Consider the following 20268-nt stretch of genomic DNA (forward strand, 5'->3'; position numbering starts at 1 on the left):
AGACAATGAGCATAGTGACCACAAAAGAAGTATTATTCTATTAAAGGAATAAAAATACAACAAAAAATCATTATCATAAATTACAATTTATATGGAACTCCGAGCTGCGCACGATACCTGGAAACGCTTTTCAGCGACTAAGGAATCGATATTGGGGCTAGCGAGATACGTTACTAGCTGAAATACCATCTCTACGTTAAGCTTGATCATGTGGGGAAGCCCTAAGTCAGTGGTTCTCAAACTTTTTTAGACACGCCCCCTCTATGATACTGAAAAAATTAGCTCCCCATCATCGTCATTTCACAAAATTAAACCAGAATGCTAGCAATTCCAACGAATAGTTTGATGGCATGGAAGGTTATAACTGCTGATTAGAGAATTCTATAATATGAATTCCGGATTATACACAAAATTTGAATTTGACATAAATCGCGCTGTGCGCAAAAAAAATTCAGATGCTCTCACGCCGCCACAAGAGCGGCGCTCCCCCAGTTTGATAGCTACTGCCCTATGCCGTTTTCTAATTGCCTCGGTCTTGGCAGTTTTTGGGCCATTGCAATGTGACCAGCACATTCATATCAGCGGATTATTCTCTCTCGATGGAAGGCTCTTGCCATCGCGAAAGACAAAGCTAGTGACGAAAAGTGATGTTGGCAACAAGAAAATAGCTTATTTTGAAACAACAACAACGATATGTTGAAACTGTAGTCAATTTCAGGATTTCAAATTATTTTTAATAGCTTTCTTTCGAAATTCAAATCAAGTCGCGGACCGCAAAATATGACCTCGCGGGCCGCGTGTTGGTGACCCCTGTTCTAGAACATAACCAGGCCATGGGTCAAAAATCTTCTATTGGCAAACATTTACTAGAAAATCACACATGTGCTGCTAACTACCACGAGGACATGTTCTCTGTATTGGGTAAGGATCGCAATTTATTTCATTTGTCTGTTCTTGAGTCCACCATCATCACTATGTGTAAAACTAGTTTATGCCAACAGAAGGAATTTGTGTATTATTTAAAAATCGCGCATTAACTTGTTTGGCTTCGCTATTTCCATGCCAACGCTTCAGTTCTCTCGATTTCCTAACTTTGTATATATTTTCTGTGTGACGTCATAATTAGCGATATATATTGTTGCTGAACATAGTTATTCGAATTCTCGCATTATTGCTGACGATATTCCCCTGACGAGCGTCAGCCGAAAAGCTTCGGGAATAAATATGAATATTTTATTCAAGTGTGTTATGGAGTTCATATGTATATGAATATGTATATGAATATGTATTCGTGGGAGATCGCGGACTCGCTAATTCATAGAATAGCCGGACTCATTACAGATGAAATGACATTGTTACTTTGTTTCGAGTTGTAATAGCCTGCGGAAGTGTATCTTTTTGGCGGCTTATATCTACCATACGCGTAAGTTCGTCAACACCAACAGGAAGTTTATCTCACTCGTGCATTATTCTGCATTTAAACATATAAATTGATGCTATACCTCGCCATATTTGGAAAAAATTCAAACCCTTCCTATTTTTGTCGGCTTACGTAAACATTTTACGGAGGCGCAACATTGCGTTTGCTGTTACCAATTCACTGCTAATTAATTTCATTGCGTGCTGTTCAGTTCTGGGGGTCTTCACTTTCAGCAATAGCAGGTCTTTAAAAACAAAGTATTACCAAACTGTATGTGGGAGGAAGCAATTTTAAAGGGTGGAATTATATAGATTTCGTACATACCATGCCCTGCAGATCCGAATTAATTCCGACATGCGCCACGAATTTCGAATCAACAGGCTAGAATGATGTATCATATTGTTATTGGTGTGTTGAGATGGTATGGATGGATGGTTCTCAACCTGGGAAGCGCCCCCTTTGACTTTTCTCTTCCCCGCATTATAGCCGCTTTTTTACGCTACTTTTGTTAAAAAACGTTACCTTTCCCATCTTTACTCCCGAAATACCCGCCGCACCGTTTTATCGCCGATTGTACTGCCAACACTGGCGTTTGCTGCGTCGGAGTCGATTTTTATATCATATTTTAACACCTTTCCTAGAAAAAGGTGAGAAATTACCCAAATAGATGACGTTTGGGCGTCCTCCGAGGACACTTTCAATTTATTGAAAAGAGAGGACAAATCCTCTTAAACGAGGGCATATGGTAATGGTAACCCTACTTTATGGGATTGCGGTGCAGAAATGACAAGTGGAATTGTCCAGGACTATAACTGTTCAATAATACCACATTACTGACTTAATCGAACTTCAATAGCACTGTTATATGTTGCAAATCGATGAGCGGCCTAAATTTTCTCGCCTCCAGTGCGTCTGATTGTTTATATTACTGTCTGAGTCTGTGACAAAAGGACAAGAGATACCAAACCCAGTCACAAACTGATTTGAAACGAAAATGACAAGATCTTCCGGTGCATTGTAAAGAACATGATAACCAAACTTCTCTCGTTCTCGCAAAAAAGAGCAGAGCGGATCCCTGGTGTAGAGACTATTGTGATGATATCCTTTTGTAATTTAGATTATAATTTTCTTTATGTCTTTCTTACAATGCACTTCTTTTGAATATACAGTACGTAATCAGGAGAATGTGAGGATAGAGAAAAGTTCTGAAAATGAAGAAGCACAAAACCTTCTGAAAATAATAGCTGGCAATTTTGGTGTGATGAAGACCGGTAAGAATTACCTGTTACTTCTTTTCTGCTTTTCTGATGTTTTATAGTATTTAGTACATTTCTCGAGCTTGGAGATCCAGAACATTGTGTAAAAATGTCGATGATAGAATTACACTATGGATAAAAGGCCAATTTATTGCTATCATGAAGACCACTCTTAGAGCAACCTGAACTGCTATTCTGAACGTGCCCATCACCGACCTATATTGGTGATGCATCGTTGGACTTTACATTGGAACTTAGCGGATACAGGGATCAGACATGGGGCGATTACTGCATCAATGTATTCGATTACCATTACGATAACAGCAAAATCTCAGAGTAGTCAATGACGACTATTTGCAATTACATTTATTCGACTTTCTTGAACATGAGCAATGAAAGACAATGTAACAATTGCAATGAGACTGCCTCAGATGAGAACTATTACTTTCTAAAGAGATGCTATTTGCTTCTTACGTCACACTATAAGATTTCCCCAACCTGATAGCTGACACAATTTGCCAGTAGGGGTCACAGCTTACTATTAGATCAGGGGTTGGGAACCTGCGGCCATAGAAGGAAATTTCTGCGGCCGTCGAAACCTAACCGTCGACATGTAAATTGAAATTACGAATTCATTCCCGAAAATTTAAGAGATTTTAATTAATCTTGAAATTGTCTTCGCGCTACGCGCAATTCAACACGACTTCATTTTTCAATTTTATTATAGTAGTGCCCTGCTCCATCTAAACCGGAATCGGAATCGTGTGATCCTCACGAAAGAAAATTGTTATGGTGCATTTGGGCAATTTCAATATATTTCCACTATTTCCACTACCGACACATTCTATAATCCTGATGAGGGAGGAGGGGGGGGGTCAAGAAATGAGAGCATGCAACCAAGTGACTAATAGGAAAGGAAAGGACGTGATTTATTTTTGTCCCTGATGTTTTTGCGCCATATACACCGACTCATGATATGATATACACACGATCTGCGAATATGCATATACCATGAGTGTATGATGTGGGCTAATAACAATTTGCCCCCCAAAGATGCATCTTCATCTTCATTTATACCTTGCCCTAAATTTTTGAAAGCACTCGCTGCGTAAACTCGTCCGGTTAATCTGATCACATGGGCTGGGAAAGGATAAATATTTGATAGTAATGTGTGATACTGCTGCTATAGTAATTACGGAATTCTTCTGTGAATCTAAAAAATATTCGATGTCTGCGCGACAATACACAATCACAGCAACCATTCATAACATTGCCACTCGCGATTTGATGCAAACAATAAGCCGCTGTGAAAAGTAGAATAGTGTGGAGTTCCCCGAAAATGGACATGGACAGTTCGACACAGGTATTTTGCGTCTAGATAGTTCATTACGGCTATGACCTGGAATGCGGCCTTATGCTACATAAGTACTCGAAATCTGTCCGTGATTAGCAAAAAGATTGCCCACTTCTGTATTAGATGATGTGCTCTATTTCATATGACGATAAGTGCAGGGGGTCAGGGGCGCAATATCTTGAACCATCGCCAAGGGGTGGGGAGAGGATGATGATACTTATTTAAGTAGAATTAAAGGATAAAAGATCTCGGAGATTACTCGAGAAGGTAGTTTAAAGAGGCAGATTGCAGTGTTGGGGTGACTCGAGTCATGACTTGACTCAAGTCAGACTAGAGTCAACTTTTCTGTCTGACTTGACTTGACTCGAGTCACTTTGAAAAAATGACTTGACTTGACTGGACTCGGCGGTTTAGAAATGTGGATTGACTCGTGACTCGGAGCAAAATTTACGAGTCAATTTCAAGTCATTAAGTAAACGGTGTCGATTAAATCACCCTATCTTATGTATGTTCGGATTGTTCGCGATACGCCGGTGTCACTTGTGAGAGCAACCATAGTCATTCACTTATTGTACGTTTCACTGATCCTCCATTGTTGCATCACAAATATATTGAACGCAAACGAAACGATCACAACTTACGTTGTCATACTAGCAATAGATTAATAAAATAGAAACGTATCTTTGTTTCTTAGACGGCTCCGTGCTTACATTGCGCAGTGCTCACCTTTACCAACACTCTTGTATGATTTAATAAACCGAAATAATATATAGTCTATGCGTTTATATTCTAACGGATGTGTAGATGGGTGGTGTATTGTACCATATCAATTTGTTCAATTTTTCGAGGCTTCGTATTCGATCCTCTTAATTTGCTGATAGTATCAGAGTGTAGCCGTTCTTCGTGTGCGTGATCGATACAACATCTTTTTGCATGTATATTTAACTTTATAGTCGTTGTTTGATTCAAGATAAATGGCCAATTAATTTGTCCTTCACCAAGTTAGTAAAATCTAATGACTGTGCATCATTATTCATACTTCGAAAATTCAATTTGACTTGAATTGTGACTTGACTCGTGACTTGTCTTGACTTGACTCGACTTGACTCGAGTCACCTCCAAAAAACGAGTGACTTGACTTGATCCGAGTCACCTTTGAAAATCGATTGTCTTCACTTGACTCGAGTTAAAATGTGCAATGACTCGAGATGACTCATGACTCGAGGGTAGTGACTTGATCTCAACACTGGCAGATTGACGCATCACGTTAAAGTATATTGTTTGCGAATTGCTTTAGGAACCTTTAGAACTTGTAATATGCATAATCACGACCTATCTACTTGGTGGTATGAATTTTTGATATCATATCCGGTTACGGTAATCAAGCTGAGCTCTTATGGCATGCGCACGAGTGATGAAAATGTTTAAGTTGTTTATATTTGACTTGAGGAACTGTTGAAGTAAAATTTGAAGATCTGAAAGCATTACCATCTGAGTAAGTAGTAGAAGTAGGCCATACTGCAGCAATATAGGATATTTTCTCTTGTTGATCTGTATCAGAATTACTGCTAACCAACTATCGTTAGCTGGAGATTTCTGAATACCTAACTTCGAGAATTCATGTTGTTGTTCGATAGCGTTCTTCGTATCAGATATACTGAATACAATACAACTTATTCAACGTCATCCAGGTAGTTTCAGCGTATAGAGTCTCATATTCTCCATGTGCTTCGAGACTCGAAGTAAATTCACAACAGTCATTTTTCAATTCTAAAATATGGCGTAAAACTACATTTATTCATGGACGGATTATCACGATACCATTGCACTACTACGACTCAAAATGTACTCAATTGCTCAAAACAAGCAGAAATCAATGATTCCTGACCACCTCCAATTCAATCCTCCATGTTGTCAGCCGCAACAGTGTATAAAATCTTATATTCTATTTAACGATTTCTAATTTTGACAAGAACTTTCATGTTTTTGTACTTTGTTGCTTATTTAACTCTGATCAGAATATATTTGTCTTCAAGATCAATCGAAAAATCCTCCAATTAGCGATGAAGACTATTGCAAGAATGCTCCTGATGGTGAAGGTAGCTATTTCTGTGATATTTTTATGTGATCATTGTCAGTCACAGTTATTGGGTGTGTATTTGCACAACGGGACACATTTCACAATGTATGTAATTTTGCTATGATCAACAAGTAAAAGGGTGCTAATTCCCCAGCTGCCAAATGTTAGACATTCGATATTTGTAAGGCTAACGTAGCCAATAATATTGTAAATTAGGATACCTATCAAAAGAGTGCATTACCGTGACACAAAAATACTGAAGGCATCAGAGTTCGCTCATGTTCGTATTCATTGTCTTTGTATATTAATGTAGCCAGAATACAACTTGAATATATTATCAAGCCATTGGCTCACAACCTTATCTATACCATGCGGCACCTTGTCAAATAGATGAATAGTTTACAGCAGTGGTTCTCAGCCCAGGGGCGTGGGAGGCTCACAGCGGGGCGCGAGAAATTGACGGAGTCTGTAGAAATTGTGACTAAACATGTGTTCCCCAACCATTCTGAAAATACCATTGTTGAAGATTAAACTTATTTCGTATTCGAGAAAGCTTGCCAACCTCAAACTACAGCAGTCGCGCTTAACGGAGTATAGGCTGATTTCAACTTCATTTGAGAAAACTTTTGATATTCTCTGAAGATTTAGATCAATTCTCACGTGTAAGTCATTCATTGGCAGTAGCCTAAAGCTCAGGGCACTGGGTAGCTGTTGTTGATAGCTGTCGCACTGCACTGCCTCATACAGACTTGGATGCGATATAGGTTGCCCGGTTTCGCCCTCAATTAGGCTACCCTAAATCAACACCCTTTAATTCAATTCCCTAACTGATCAACTTTAACATGGTAGGACGAAACGACGCCGTGCTTTCTGCAGTCACTACCAGCATTAGGATTAGTATCAGTGCAGCCTACCTTGAAATAAATTGATGTCTTGTTCAATGATTTTTTTACTATTTTCAAACAAGTTTGGGAAAATTTGTCAGAAATGTAAAGGCTCAACAAATGGAAATCGGATTCAAACTTGGCGTAAGTTGTACCTTATGTATACAATTAGAGCAGGGGTGAGCAACCTGCGCCCTTACGGCCGCATGTGGCGTAGAATGGAATTTGTGCGGCCGTCAACTCCTAATTCAATCAGTAGGCCTATGTGTTGGCGGCCATAGATATGCAAATTGAAATGACGAATTACCTCCCGAATTTTTGAGAGATTTTATTCAATCTTGAAATTTTGTTCGTGCTCCGTGCAATTCAACACGACTTCATTTTTCGATTTTAACACACAAGCGTCATCCTCGATCTGAGCCGGAATGGGAATCGGCAAGAAGTAAAAGCTTTCAACATAGTGATTGAACAAATTTGCCATAAATTATCGGATGCACTTCCTCCATCAACTCTACCGGTGAATCTGATAACCTGGACTGAGAAATGATAAATATTTGGTAGTAATATGTGATACTGCTACTATTGATTACGGAATTCATTCGTGGCTCTGAAATTGTTTGCGCTGCTCACGTCTGTATTAGATAATATGCTCTCTTTGACATGACGATAAGTGAAGGAGCGCAATGTCACAAAAAAAGGTTGAAATCTGGTGGTTTACAGCATCCCAGCGCTTGGTCAACTTTATAGGGTTTCAGCAGTGTTGGGATCAAGTCATAACGTTCGAGTAACCAGTCATCACGGGTCGTTGGAAATTTCGACTCGAGTCAAGTCATAATTCAAATTAAATAGAATTTTTTATTAATATTATTATTATTGGTAAAAACGATGAAAAGATAGTGACGCTTTTCACATTAAAGCCTTTTGCGTCACACCATAGCATGCATATGAGAAATGCACAAACTTATCATGCAAGAAATATTAGAATGATGAAAAAATACATCGTCGACATAGGCATACACAAGCATATATGAGTGATCTGTAGACACACATCAAATTCGGAGACATAACCCCTACGAATTCAGAGATATAAACATTTACATAGAATTTCCGAATTATGAGTCAAGATTCAGAGTCATAACCTTTTGCCACCTGTCTGAAAGACAGATTGATAAGTTATTTATCATGAATTAAATAATGAATATAAAGTTGAATATACATGCAAAAATTCGTTTTATCGCACATGCACACGTATAACTGCTAATAAAATACGTCAGTAACTATATAGTTACATGATAGAGTATGTTATTATCAGCCAAAACAGAGGACCAAATAGGAAGCCCCTAGAAGTTGACACAATAATTGATATGGTACATTACGTTATCCATCTACACATCCGTGAGAATATAAACGCATAAACCATGTTCATTCGATTTAAATCATACAAGAGGACCGGCAACGAACTTCATTCCTGACTTCAATATTGTGGACGCATATGGTGTTGACTTTAACCTCTCCCAACTAGAATGATAATTTTGAGAATATTCAAGTTGTTTATATATTCAATACATGAATTCGATTCATATTTCTAATTGCTGCAACCCAAATCTGATTTCATTTCTTCTGTTCAGGTTGGCAAACACTTTCTGAAACGTTACGCTTCAATATAAGTAAGCGTTTGAATAAAGGAGGAAACGTCTTTCTAGGAAAACAGTATCTCACACGTGCGGGCTGGTGTGAAGTTGCAATCAAATTCATGTACTTATCACAGATTACGGAAAAAAGCTACGAGGAAGTGGCAATCCTACGTAAACTTGAACATCATCCCAATGTCATCAAGGTGTATGATGCCCAAGTGAAATCTGAGGGGCCAATGCCCTACATTTATATATCTATGCCTCGATGTTCAAAAACATTGAATGACATCATCAATGAACCGTTCAATTTTGATGAGTACTTTTTATATGCCGATAACATCGTAAATGGAGTTGCATTCATCCACAGTAAGAAAGTTCAACATCGTGACATCAAGCCGGAAAATATTCTTATTCCGTGTAAAGGCCACTGCTTGATCTCAGACTTCGGCCTGAGCAAACAAATCTGGGATGGGCAAGCTACAGTGGTCATCAGTAAAGAAACAGTAGGCACAAAAGGATACCAAGCCCCTGAAATCCATGAATCACCTCCAAAATACTCTTACCGCTCGGACTCATTTTCTATAGGTGTAGTTTTCAGCGTTCTATTCTCTTGTGGTGCACATCCGTACGGACCAGAACCAGAAGATCGTCGATCAAAAATTAAGTCGAAACAATTACCGGACTTATCAAATGTAGAAAAAATTATGCAGCCATACCCCATGAAGAAGAAACAACTGCTTCGTCTGATCCAAAAGTTGTTGAGTCACGAATCGAAAAATCGACCACTGCCAAAAGAAATGCTTATGGACCCATTTTTCAAGGGTATGACCTAAGGTTGCTGGTAAAATCTTAATATTCGATACCATATTATGCAGTCCGCGCCTATAATCCTACCTAGAAAACTGTATATCATTAATTTCGACTTGAAGATCCGGCTATATATAGACTGCTAAATCACACATTGTTACTTCTCATGCAAGAAGGTAACATTGCCAGCTAACACAGTCGAACAAAATCAGGTGAGTCTTGCGAGGTCGCCGATAACCGTCAGGCCCTTGCTATTGATACCTTTTGAAAAGTATCTTGTCATGTCACCGACATCGGAAAATCAATTTCAATCAGACTCATATACGTTATTAAGTTATAAATTGTTAAGATCTTACTAAGAGGAACTAGAAACTTGGTATGCAGAGGCAAACCATTATAAATTGATGATTTGCTATGGTCGGCACACTTGCTTTTAGCATTGATAATAATCGAATCTAGCCAGGATATATTTCTGCCGGGAATTCGATCAGGATCATGATTGATTGAATGAGTTATCAACAGTAAATTATTAAAATCAAGTAGTTCTGTCTTGAATGACTATAAAATACATTTATATGATATATAATTATCTAATTTTATATTCAGATTCTCAGCTGAATCATTTTGAAGGAGATCAGGTATGAAGGACTATTTATTCAATATTAGCCGAGTTATGATAACCGGCATATGGTTTGAATAGGGTGGTATCGACAGTGAACGTATGCAGAGTGACTGCTGCCAGGATCCCCCTGACAACATAACAGGATGGCAAAATACTGCAATGGTGAGTAGTGAGTAATATCACATGATTAGTAAGACTGAACTATGTGACCATTTCATGTGGCTCAAGCTTGATAAAGTATCCTTGCGACAGCCGGCGACCGCCCACACTATACTAGCAATGCTAGAAATGAGTCCATATATATTCTGGCCCTAATAATCCATCATCTCCATTCTCGAAGTCGATATAATGCATATCGTATTTACTGGTCAGCAGAGCTTGCTGAAAGAGAACTGTGCGTACAAGTTTTGGAATGATGATATTTTATATCAATATCACCAAACCAAGTGCAGATGGTAGTTTCCTGTGGTAAAACCAGTTAACTGCTACTTCATTTCCGAGTTATTAATGATTTGCTTCAATCGGCTGCACAGCCAGTTCTGCAAACAGTCTAAAACAATATTGGAATAATTGAATACGATATTGATTTTAGCAATTTTGTTGTTGGTTGAAGCACATTTCTTCCTACGAGAACTGAATATTTTATATTTTACCTTGTAGAAAACACAGTGGGCCACAATTTTTGTTGACTTTGATCTAGTAATTGATTTTGACTAACTTTTTAGGGCTGAATCAAAAAATTGCATCAGTTTTCTCTATCACGTCAACTTATGAGGTTGGACACCAGTGTTGGGATGACTCGAGTCATGACTTGACTCAAGTCAGACTCGAGTCACCTTTCTCGTATGACTTGACTTGACTCGAGTCACTTTGCAAAAATGACTTGACTTGACTTGACTCGACGCTTCAAAAATGCAGATTGACTCGTGACTCGAAGCAAAATTTACGAGTCAATTTCAAGTCATCAAGTAATCGATGTCGACTAGATCGCCGTATCTTTTGTAAGTTCGGATTGTTGACCGATCTTTCAATGATTGTGCGTTTTACCGAGCCCTCATTGTTACATCACTAATGAATTGATCGTTAACGCAGTGATCGGAGGTGCTTTAAATCGAACGAATATCGTCCATATACGTTTATAATTGTATATCATGGATATATATGTGGGTAGGGTATTGCTCCATATCATTTTATTTAACTTTCTGATGCTTCATATGCTATCCTATATTTTGGCTGATCATTATAGATCAGGGATGGGGAGAGCTGCTTCACGCGCGAGCCGCATATCAAAAATTGTTGCATTAAAAGAGTCACAACTCAAAAACTTATATATACTTATTTATTTCGTCACAAGGAAATGTGGGGTATCGAATGAAGTTTATTATTGTGTGGTATAAGACGATGCATCTACACATAGGCTGCAAGGTGTTTGAAATCGGGCTGATATGACGTCATAAACAGTGCGGAACTCGGTAATCATAATACTTCGTAAATATGTCTTTTTTGGGTAACTCTTGGCAATTAAGGTTTTGAGGTTTCGTTTCGTAATGACGTTTGAATTCTAACTTTGTGATTATTAGTGGGCGAATCTTGACGGAAAAGGCACAGTGGCTTACGGTTATTATCACCGAATGCATATTGCACAGTGCACACTCATTGAAGAGCCTCAATCAAAGACTCAAAGATCAGCATGCGGTTCGCGAGTCGCAGTTTTTCCACCCCTGTTGTAGACTGAAGCTATACTTGCTTAGTTTGACATTTCTACGTATGCAAGAGCGATAGAGCGCATTCTTGCGTGTATAATCAACTCTTTATTCGTTCCTCGATTCAAAATAAATGGGGACCCCATCTGTATTTAAAACAGTTAGCAAAATGCAATGACCTTGAATCACGTATCGTAGGCTACTTTGTAAATTCAACTTGACTCGACTAGTGACTTGACTCGTGACTTGACTTGACTTGACTTGACTCGACTTGACTCGAGTCACCTCCAAAAATCGGGTGACTTGACTTGACTCGAGTCACCTTTGAAAATCGAGTGACTTGACTTGACTCGAGTCAAAATCTGCAATGACTCGAGATGACTCGTGACTCGAAGGTAGTGACTTGATCCCAATGGACACTCACAACGTCCGTCTCATAACCAACAAAAAGTACGAACTTTCAATAGCTAAATGGTACATATCAATAACGACAAGCAATCAAAATTGACTCAATTTATTTCTTATAACCATTTCTACTGCTCTATTTTCATTACATTTTTACTGATATTGATTATTTTACGCATAACAGTTTTGAAACAGTTGTTAGAAAAGGTGTATAAAGGTAGAAAATACGTTTGCAACAACTGAACATTGTGAATGTCGGCCCGGTCTAACTGCGTTTGCAAGATCGCTTGTAATAAAACGCAGTATATTCTTTTTTCCGAGTCATCAATTTCGCAAAGTATTAAAAAATGTAGTGTTTCTGAAGCTCAGCGTCTTACCGGAATGATAACTGGAATGTGCCACTACGGCTACACTAAGCTGATGTGTTTCTTGGTCATGGGGCGTACCACGGCGAAGGATCTTTTTCCTCCTTTGCCCTGGTCTATGAAATGCATCGTAGTAGGGCCAATAAAATGCATCTGAGGACTGAGTAGCCTAAATTATGTTCAATGGGACCCTTTCGAGGTACTGCTTTATGGTAACCATAAACTTTATATTGACAAAAAAGTGAAAGAACGAGTATACTGGATAAATATTTGTTTCATCTAATACGTGGCCAACAAGCCAGAAACTTGGGACTAAAATGTCATGTGGTGGATGATGCTGATAGCAAGCATTTGTATAAGGGCTTCTCATATTTAAACAGGGATAAGACGGGACATGCCTATACAATCTATACATTTGCCCAGTAGGTTGATGGTACAAATCTGATACCACACCTCTTCAAGCACGGCAACAATGTTACCTGCGATAACTCTTTGCATCTCTAAATGCTGCTATATATGCTTGGTGACGCTATTGCCAAAATCTGCAGAAAGCTTCCTCAGACCGCGGACGAAAAACAGCAGCCACATGCAGCTACACTTTTCAAAACGATCACCTCGTACGTAAAAGAACCAATGATGATGTGGCTAAATCTGATCAGTAAAACCTACCCAAAAATCTGAAAGGACATGCTCAAATACCAAATGCGCACGGATATGTTGCACGGCGATCTGCGATAAGTTTTGCACAAAAGTCTGTCTTAAATAGGCCTATTGCACGTAACAGTTACAGCAATGAGCAATGATTTCTGATGCTGTTTGTTGATTTTTGTGCTCATTTCTAGCTATTTCGTGGTATTCATATTCCGTGCCTTTCCAAAACGACCAAGTCTTCGTTGGATATATTATGTATTGTTTGCGGGTGAATGGATGCACTCACAATTTCTAAAACAACGTATTAGAAATCTGTGTAAGTTTTGTCACTGATTGTCATATTTTCAGAAGGCATATAAGAAAATCAAGTAATCACATATCTGCAAAGTTGGCCCACACGGTTTGAAAACATAGTGTTTGAATTAAGCTCATTGCAAAAGGTCGTTTAGGTTGTCTTTATTGCTACTCAAGTAGGCCTACATGTGGGGGTTCATAGTTTTAAATCTAGATAACACAGCCAATGAGAAGTAGTCTGTGCCCCCCAGTGACTAAAGCATAATGGAAACTAGTGATAAAAACACTGTAATTTCATTCCTTCTTTGCATAATCCAGATGGAGGTGTTTACTTCCTTATGTTAAAAAAAAAAAAATACTATTAGATTTGGTATTGCCATATTGTTGGTAATACATTCAATATCTTATCAGAGTACCGAAACAACTCCCAAGGAACATTATTGTTTGCAAGCAAGAAATGATTCGTTGGTAACTTCAAAGGTGAGTTTTCGTAACTTCAAAGGTGAGTTGAGCACCAGAGGCACGGGTTTTAGCAACTGTATTGGCATTTGCTAAATTTTATTTTATCAAATGGATGTTCTCTATTCTCCTGAGTAGCCAGATATCCTAGTGGTAGAGTGTCCTGTACAGATCCTCGGTCAGTTAAGTACTCAAGCTCTGGTTGGATCACACCAATAACATGCTTGTAAAACTGGCTGCGCGGAGAAACATATATTACTTTGATTCCATTGTGAAATGATCCTTCAACCACAAAAACAATTGAGACATAAATTCTTATACTCCACAAATCACTCAATGCATGAAGTAGCCTACTCCCTAGCTGGTATTATTTTTTAAGGAAAGTATATAGCCCTATCACGAAACTTTCAAATTAGGTAGTGTAGTGGTATCACCCACAGCTGCAACACCAATGCGTTGCGGGCTCGATTCCAACCGAAGTCGAATCCAGAATTTCTGTTGAAGTGTTGGAGGTATATCCAGTCTCCTCCTCGCCAAGTGATGCGTGTGAGCGGTGTCTTATAAAAGAGTAGAAGTGGGTCGTGCTATATATCGGTAAATATGGAATCAAAAATAAAGAATATCGGCCTGGTGTAAAATGACCAATCTAGTCGAAACACCATGAATATCAAACAAACAAGCAAACAAACAAACAAATTAGAAATAGTGTTAAACCGAAACTTAATAGGCTACTTGATAGAAATAAGGGTTGTTTGTTCAATTTCAATTGTACTCTGATAAGACTGGCTATCTGTTTCTTTTACATGCTCAGAGCACTGATTCCATACGTTTTGGACAAGAACCAAGCAATGGCAGGCTCTCTACGGTCTCGACATCGCATGAGTTGAAGCTACCTGACGAAGATGCCATTAGAATGTGGATGAAGGTATGTAGTATCAAGTTCAACTACTCACAAAGAAAGGAATATATTTGATACGCATGTAAGCTTGAGACAGCGGTTGTTTGCCTGCGCTCTATCGCGACTATATTAACTAATGGGGTCATACTTTAAAACTCCTCTGACTTCTTTAACAAATACTAAACGTAGCTGTATTTTGTGTAATTTTATTGGTTGCACCTCACATCAGTGTTGGAATCAAGTCAGTACCTTTCAGTCACGAGTCAATTCGAGTCATTGCACATTTCGACTCGAGTCAAGTCAAGTCAAGTCGATCGATTTTCGAAGATGACTCGAGTCAAGTCAAGGTACTCGATGTCAAGTCGAGTCAAGTCAAGTCAAGTCACGAGTCAAGTCACAATTCCAGTCAAGTTGCCTTTTCGGAATATGAGGTATGATTACATCATTGAATTTTGCCGGATGTCTGAAATACCTATTGATTTGTCATTGATTCTGAACAGATGAACGAATATACAGTAAAATATACACGCAAGAAGGCTCTGTTTATCGCTCACATATTCGTAGAACTGTTAAACCACGTAAGTGCATAGCCTCAGCTTATAGAGTTACCAGCGAAAAAAGAGAAAAGAGAAACGAATTGATAAGATGCAATATGCCCCTTTACAAATTGATATGATACAATTCTAGCCTACTGCAATGGTTGAGGTCGTTGAGGACTATATAAACTATACTCGAATTATATTTAAATAAGACAAGAGTTTTTGGATAAGATGAGAACAGAGAACAGAAATAGGCATGTTGCTATTTGTTACTTTTGTGATAGAACAATGGAGGCCCAGAAAAATGCATGGTCGTTGAATGATTGGTCGCTCTCACGGGTTACTCGAGCGTTTCGCGAACAGTCCGAACAGATGCAAGATACAGTGATATTTATCGATACCGATTACTTGATGACTTGGAACTGACTCGTGAATTTTGCTCCGAGTCACGAGTCAATCCCCATTTGTAATACGCCGAGTCAAGTCAAGTATTACGAAAAAGATGACTCGAGTCTGACTCGAGTCGAGTCATGACTCGAGTCATCCCAACACTGGTTCACACTGTAATATCTCACAACTACTTTGATAAAAGCAGATATTTTGTACCGCATTAATCATGGCAGACATGTAATGTAAGTTTATTTCAACTCTGAACCTTTTCCTAGGTGTACCTGGTCCTAATATTAGCAGTCGCTGCAGTGACTCATCACCAGCTGACTTATCAGATACAGAAAACTTGGGCTATATTGCACGGACGAATTCACTAGCCAATTTGGGCATTTTTGGGTTGAAGTAATGATGAAAATGGAATGCGCATGAGCCATCAAGTTGAATAATTATTTAATAGACATTGTAAGATTCTTTGCTGGAGAGATTTCATTCATTAAAGCAATGATACGAACACCAAAGTTAATTGTGCGTAAACTTACGAAATAGGAGTAGCCTGGAGAGGAAACTGAATTCGCATTGTCATGTTTTGCATGTGGCAAATTTAAACGTTACAAGGATATAAATAGCGTCATTTCGTTTTTACTGCATACAACATCCTGAACTTTCTCAGTCCTTCATGACCTTTAAAAGACCCTTCAGACACTAAATTATTTACAGTAGTCTCTTTTATAGGGATTTTAACGGAAAATTGTCATTTCACCTAATGTTTCAGACCAACTACGAAGTGACTTCGAATCCAGACGATCACGTGATCAAGTTTGAATTGCTTGGTCATTTTCGAAGAGATTTCAAATTGCCTGATCATCCAGATCTCATGGCCGAGTTTTGCAACCTACTGGCTTCTCGGATTTTTCTGTCCGACCCCAGTTACAGGTTTGAGATATAATCATGTCTGTTCCTGAGTTATACTAAGATGTGGATACAGTTGAGAGTGGGCCATAAACCTGAACACTGCTGTTTTATTATTAACGGCAAAGCTTTAGCAGTAAAGCTTTAAATTAAATTACACAGAAAAGCTGTGTCTTAATTATAACTAGCTGGTAATCACTAGGACAAGTTTTCGCTGCAGTAAAGTCGCGAGAAAGTTGCATTTATTTCTAACAAAAGTTGCAGTAAATAGTTGTATTTATAATTTTGGTTGAATTATTAGGGTTTGAGCTGTCAAATTTGTTACTTTATTGCCATTTACGCACGGTCTGACGAAACCGCAAAAAATCATTTCTCCGGCAAATAGCAGAAAAATTACGCAATATGGGAGTAATTTCTCCAAACAGCCAAACGGCATAGCTATAACCCCCTTCCCCTAAAAACAAGTCATGTACCACATCCCAAATCCCCTAGGTCTGCTAACTTGACCCTAGTTGTTGTAGAGAGAAACTCACTCTTGGCGACTTTAACAAAATCTGAATATGGTGACCCAGCGATAATGCAATTTTCGGCGGTCCCGCCTGGGCGTTCGTGAAATGGGAAACTATCTCAAATTTAAAAGACAGCGTCAATAAAGCGATCTATTTACATATTGTTCGGACACGGTCGTGCTTGGCGGGGTAGTTAAACTGTTTGCTTACAAGCCATTGTGTCATAGATAAAACAGTGAGATGGAGCTAACCCATCACATAACTCTTTGTTAGGCAAATCAAAGAAAATAGAACTATACCAGAAATAGTTTATAACATATTTTGAATTCACTCCTTTACATTTTGACGCAATATTTCATAAAGGTTGCAGTAAAAATTGGTATGAAAAACAGAGAAAAGTTGCAAAAAGTTGCACTATAAAATCCTTCCAAACAGCTTAAAACATCATAGTACAAGATCATCATGTGCATCATGAGCATCTAGGAAGCTGTAGGACGCTGTAAAAGTTGAAAGAGTTGCAAAATATTGCCCTAGTAATCACTCATATCATCTGAAAATTTACTGAAGGTTCGATGAAATTTCTAGTCCGCGTAGTTTCAAATAGAAGTAGAGGTAATTTCATAAGCATTTACTCGGTTACCATTAATATTTGTGATTATCAAGGCCTGGAAAAACTACCCCAAGTAGAAGTAAAATACGAATGATTTGAAAAGTACTCGATTATGTACTCTCAAGAAATCACATGGTAAGAGGAATCAATGAGTTTTGTTTTTTAATCACTATTTCCTACTTTCTGAAATGCAAGATGCATCTTTGTAGCTTACGTAAAACGGTATATTGTGAGAAAAATACTCGCGTTTTTTTATCGTACCGTCTTACAGGATCTGCTTCGCCCAGTTGTCCTGGCAATTCTACCCGGGAAAGTGAAATGGGTATATTCATACCCTAGTTCCTACAGGACAAAATCTAACAAGCAGTATGTATGTAATTTTGGTAACCACTGGCAGAAGTTGTGGAAGTAGAAAAGTGCTTGCAAAATATCATTGTTTTAGGATGTGGGTATTTGGTAAAAATATTTCTTTGAAAAAGGAAAAGTCAGTTGAATATAGTCGAAAATAGTATTCACGCCAGGTTTATATTGTCTAACATAATGTTTACGTGACGCTTTCATGTTGATACAGAAACGTCATTACGAAGAGAACGCGAAAGGTACGCCGGTTGATATGTCTTCGGCGTATGACTCCTTCGCCCATAGATGCCAATGCCACTCTCATCGTCGGGGTAGGTAACGGGGTAGTTGAGGATTAGGATAAGGTGGCAACAAATCCCATTTACACGAAGTGCCGAATTCACTAGCAAAAATTTCGCAGGCTGATTTATCAAAAAATAGGTCAACACCTTCGCTCACCAGCTGATTGCTAGCATATTTTTAACTTAGGTCAGCCCCTTTGTGACCCCCTCCCCCAAACAAGGCATACACAGAGGTGGTCAGTAACGAAGTACTTCTACTTTTTCGAAGTACTCAAGAAGTAGTTTTCCTCTACTTCTGGTACTTACTCTAGTAGATTTGATTTTCGAAACTTCTACTTCGTAGTAATTTGTGATCACACCGGATTGTCGCCCTTCGCCCATATGAAATAATTCATCACAGTATATATATGCCCCATCATAACGTTTGAAAAGGTGTTATTGTCCTTGGCGCAAAAGGCGGTCAGGCGATAAGCCCATTCTTTTTGTTTAATAAACAACAATAACAGCAACAATAACGTTTGAAACTGATGTTTCGCAATCCACTATTTATTTGTCATATCGTAATCTAGCATGTCCATGACGTATAACCTGGAAGAGTGGACTCTGACTTTTTTTTTTAATTTTAGAGCTGTTTTAGCATACCACCTTTAAAACTTTCTGGATTAAAGACGTGAAATATACATGTTCCGCTTTCGGAAGTAGTATTTATATTTGACTTTCAATTCCCAGTATTATATAGGCTACTTTGAGTTCTAAATTATATCATTTCTTTCGTCCGGATAACATACATGTTGAAGTATAAAGGCAAGTGTAGTAATGCCTTTAGTTTCTGGAAATAAAGCTACACAATATGGCATTTTTACGGTCTACCATATTTTTTACTAACGTTTACCAATCGGTGTTTACACCGTATCCTATACAACTTATCCGTATTGCTCTTCGACTCTCTACGGCCTTATAATATGAGGGATGGCGCCATACCATGCTATTGTCTAAAACGTGCTGTTAGAGAAAACAATGGATTAGTATAGCATTTCCATATCAATACTATCATTTTCATCCCATGATGCGGACGAATGCTTAGGCTGTCGGAAAGTGGATACCTCGTGGTATGCATAAATATGAATCAAGCTCGTCACCTTTCGCATAGCTCAATTTGCACCTTTTACAGTCTATGTGAATGAATTAGGATCGTCTTCACAACTATTCACCTACTTGAGTAGATTTGAAGTCAGTCAATTCTACTCCTCTTTCAACTAGTTTTAGGTTGCTTATGGAAGAAGTACTTCTACTCGTAATTTAGTGAATGTTTTCGCCGCTATTTCTACTTCTACTTAAGTAGCTTTCTTGGCTACTTTGACCAATACGCCCCCGGATCGTGACCCTCAGATTGAATACCACTGCCCTATGAAATGTCTCCAGCGACAATATTTACAATCAAAAATTATTTCCTAAACTCTATGAATTACTTTGTGCATGAATTACTTTCTAGCAGGCAATATTAGTCTAGTGAATATACGATGGTTTTGTCAGAAAACTATACGCGTAGAAGTATTATAAAAGCAAAACTACTGTAGTCGCTCAGGTTACTTTGATTCTAAGTGAATATACATAAAAAAAATTTGTTCATTCAACTTTCTTATTAGACTCCTCACCCATTTCTATTCCCGTTTTCAGAAGGTTGAACCCACAGGGGCAAACGTGTCGGCAGCGGAAACTCCAGGACAAATACTGAAAGAAAGTGGACAGAGCCCTGATAAAGTCCAGCCAATCAGAGATGATCAGGTACATGTGATTGATGTCTTGTAATGTGTTTGAAGAAAACACTCCTCGTTAGG

General features: G+C 38.4%; 1 protein-coding gene across 2 annotated transcripts in view; it reads left to right on the top strand.

The window, feature by feature from the left end:
- The window catches only part of LOC145436084 (uncharacterized), a 50565-nt gene that overhangs the window by 22763 nt on the left and 7534 nt on the right, over positions 1–20268 (top strand). Inside the window, exons 4-12 of one of the 2 annotated variants that reach the window (XM_080313363.1) lie at positions 2590–2691; positions 6067–6129; positions 8623–9450; positions 10042–10073; positions 10136–10219; positions 13887–13955; positions 14746–14859; positions 16534–16694; positions 18361–19392. In XM_080313363.1, the coding sequence (XP_080169489.1) occupies positions 2590–2691; positions 6067–6129; positions 8623–9450; positions 10042–10073; positions 10136–10219; positions 13887–13955; positions 14746–14859; positions 16534–16694; positions 18361–18487 (1580 nt within the window). In that variant the 3' untranslated portion in view covers positions 18488–19392. Of the gene's footprint in view, positions 1–2589; positions 2692–6066; positions 6130–8622; positions 9451–10041; positions 10074–10135; positions 10220–13886; positions 13956–14745; positions 14860–16533; positions 16695–18360; positions 19393–20107; positions 20216–20268 lie in introns of those variants that run through there. The other variant, XM_080313362.1, reaches the window with a different exon arrangement.

The sequence above is a fragment of the Botryllus schlosseri genome, chromosome 3, assembly GCF_051294905.1.
Source record: "Botryllus schlosseri isolate E-star chromosome 3, Bs_hap1, whole genome shotgun sequence".
Lineage (NCBI taxonomy): Eukaryota > Metazoa > Chordata > Ascidiacea > Stolidobranchia > Styelidae > Botryllus > Botryllus schlosseri.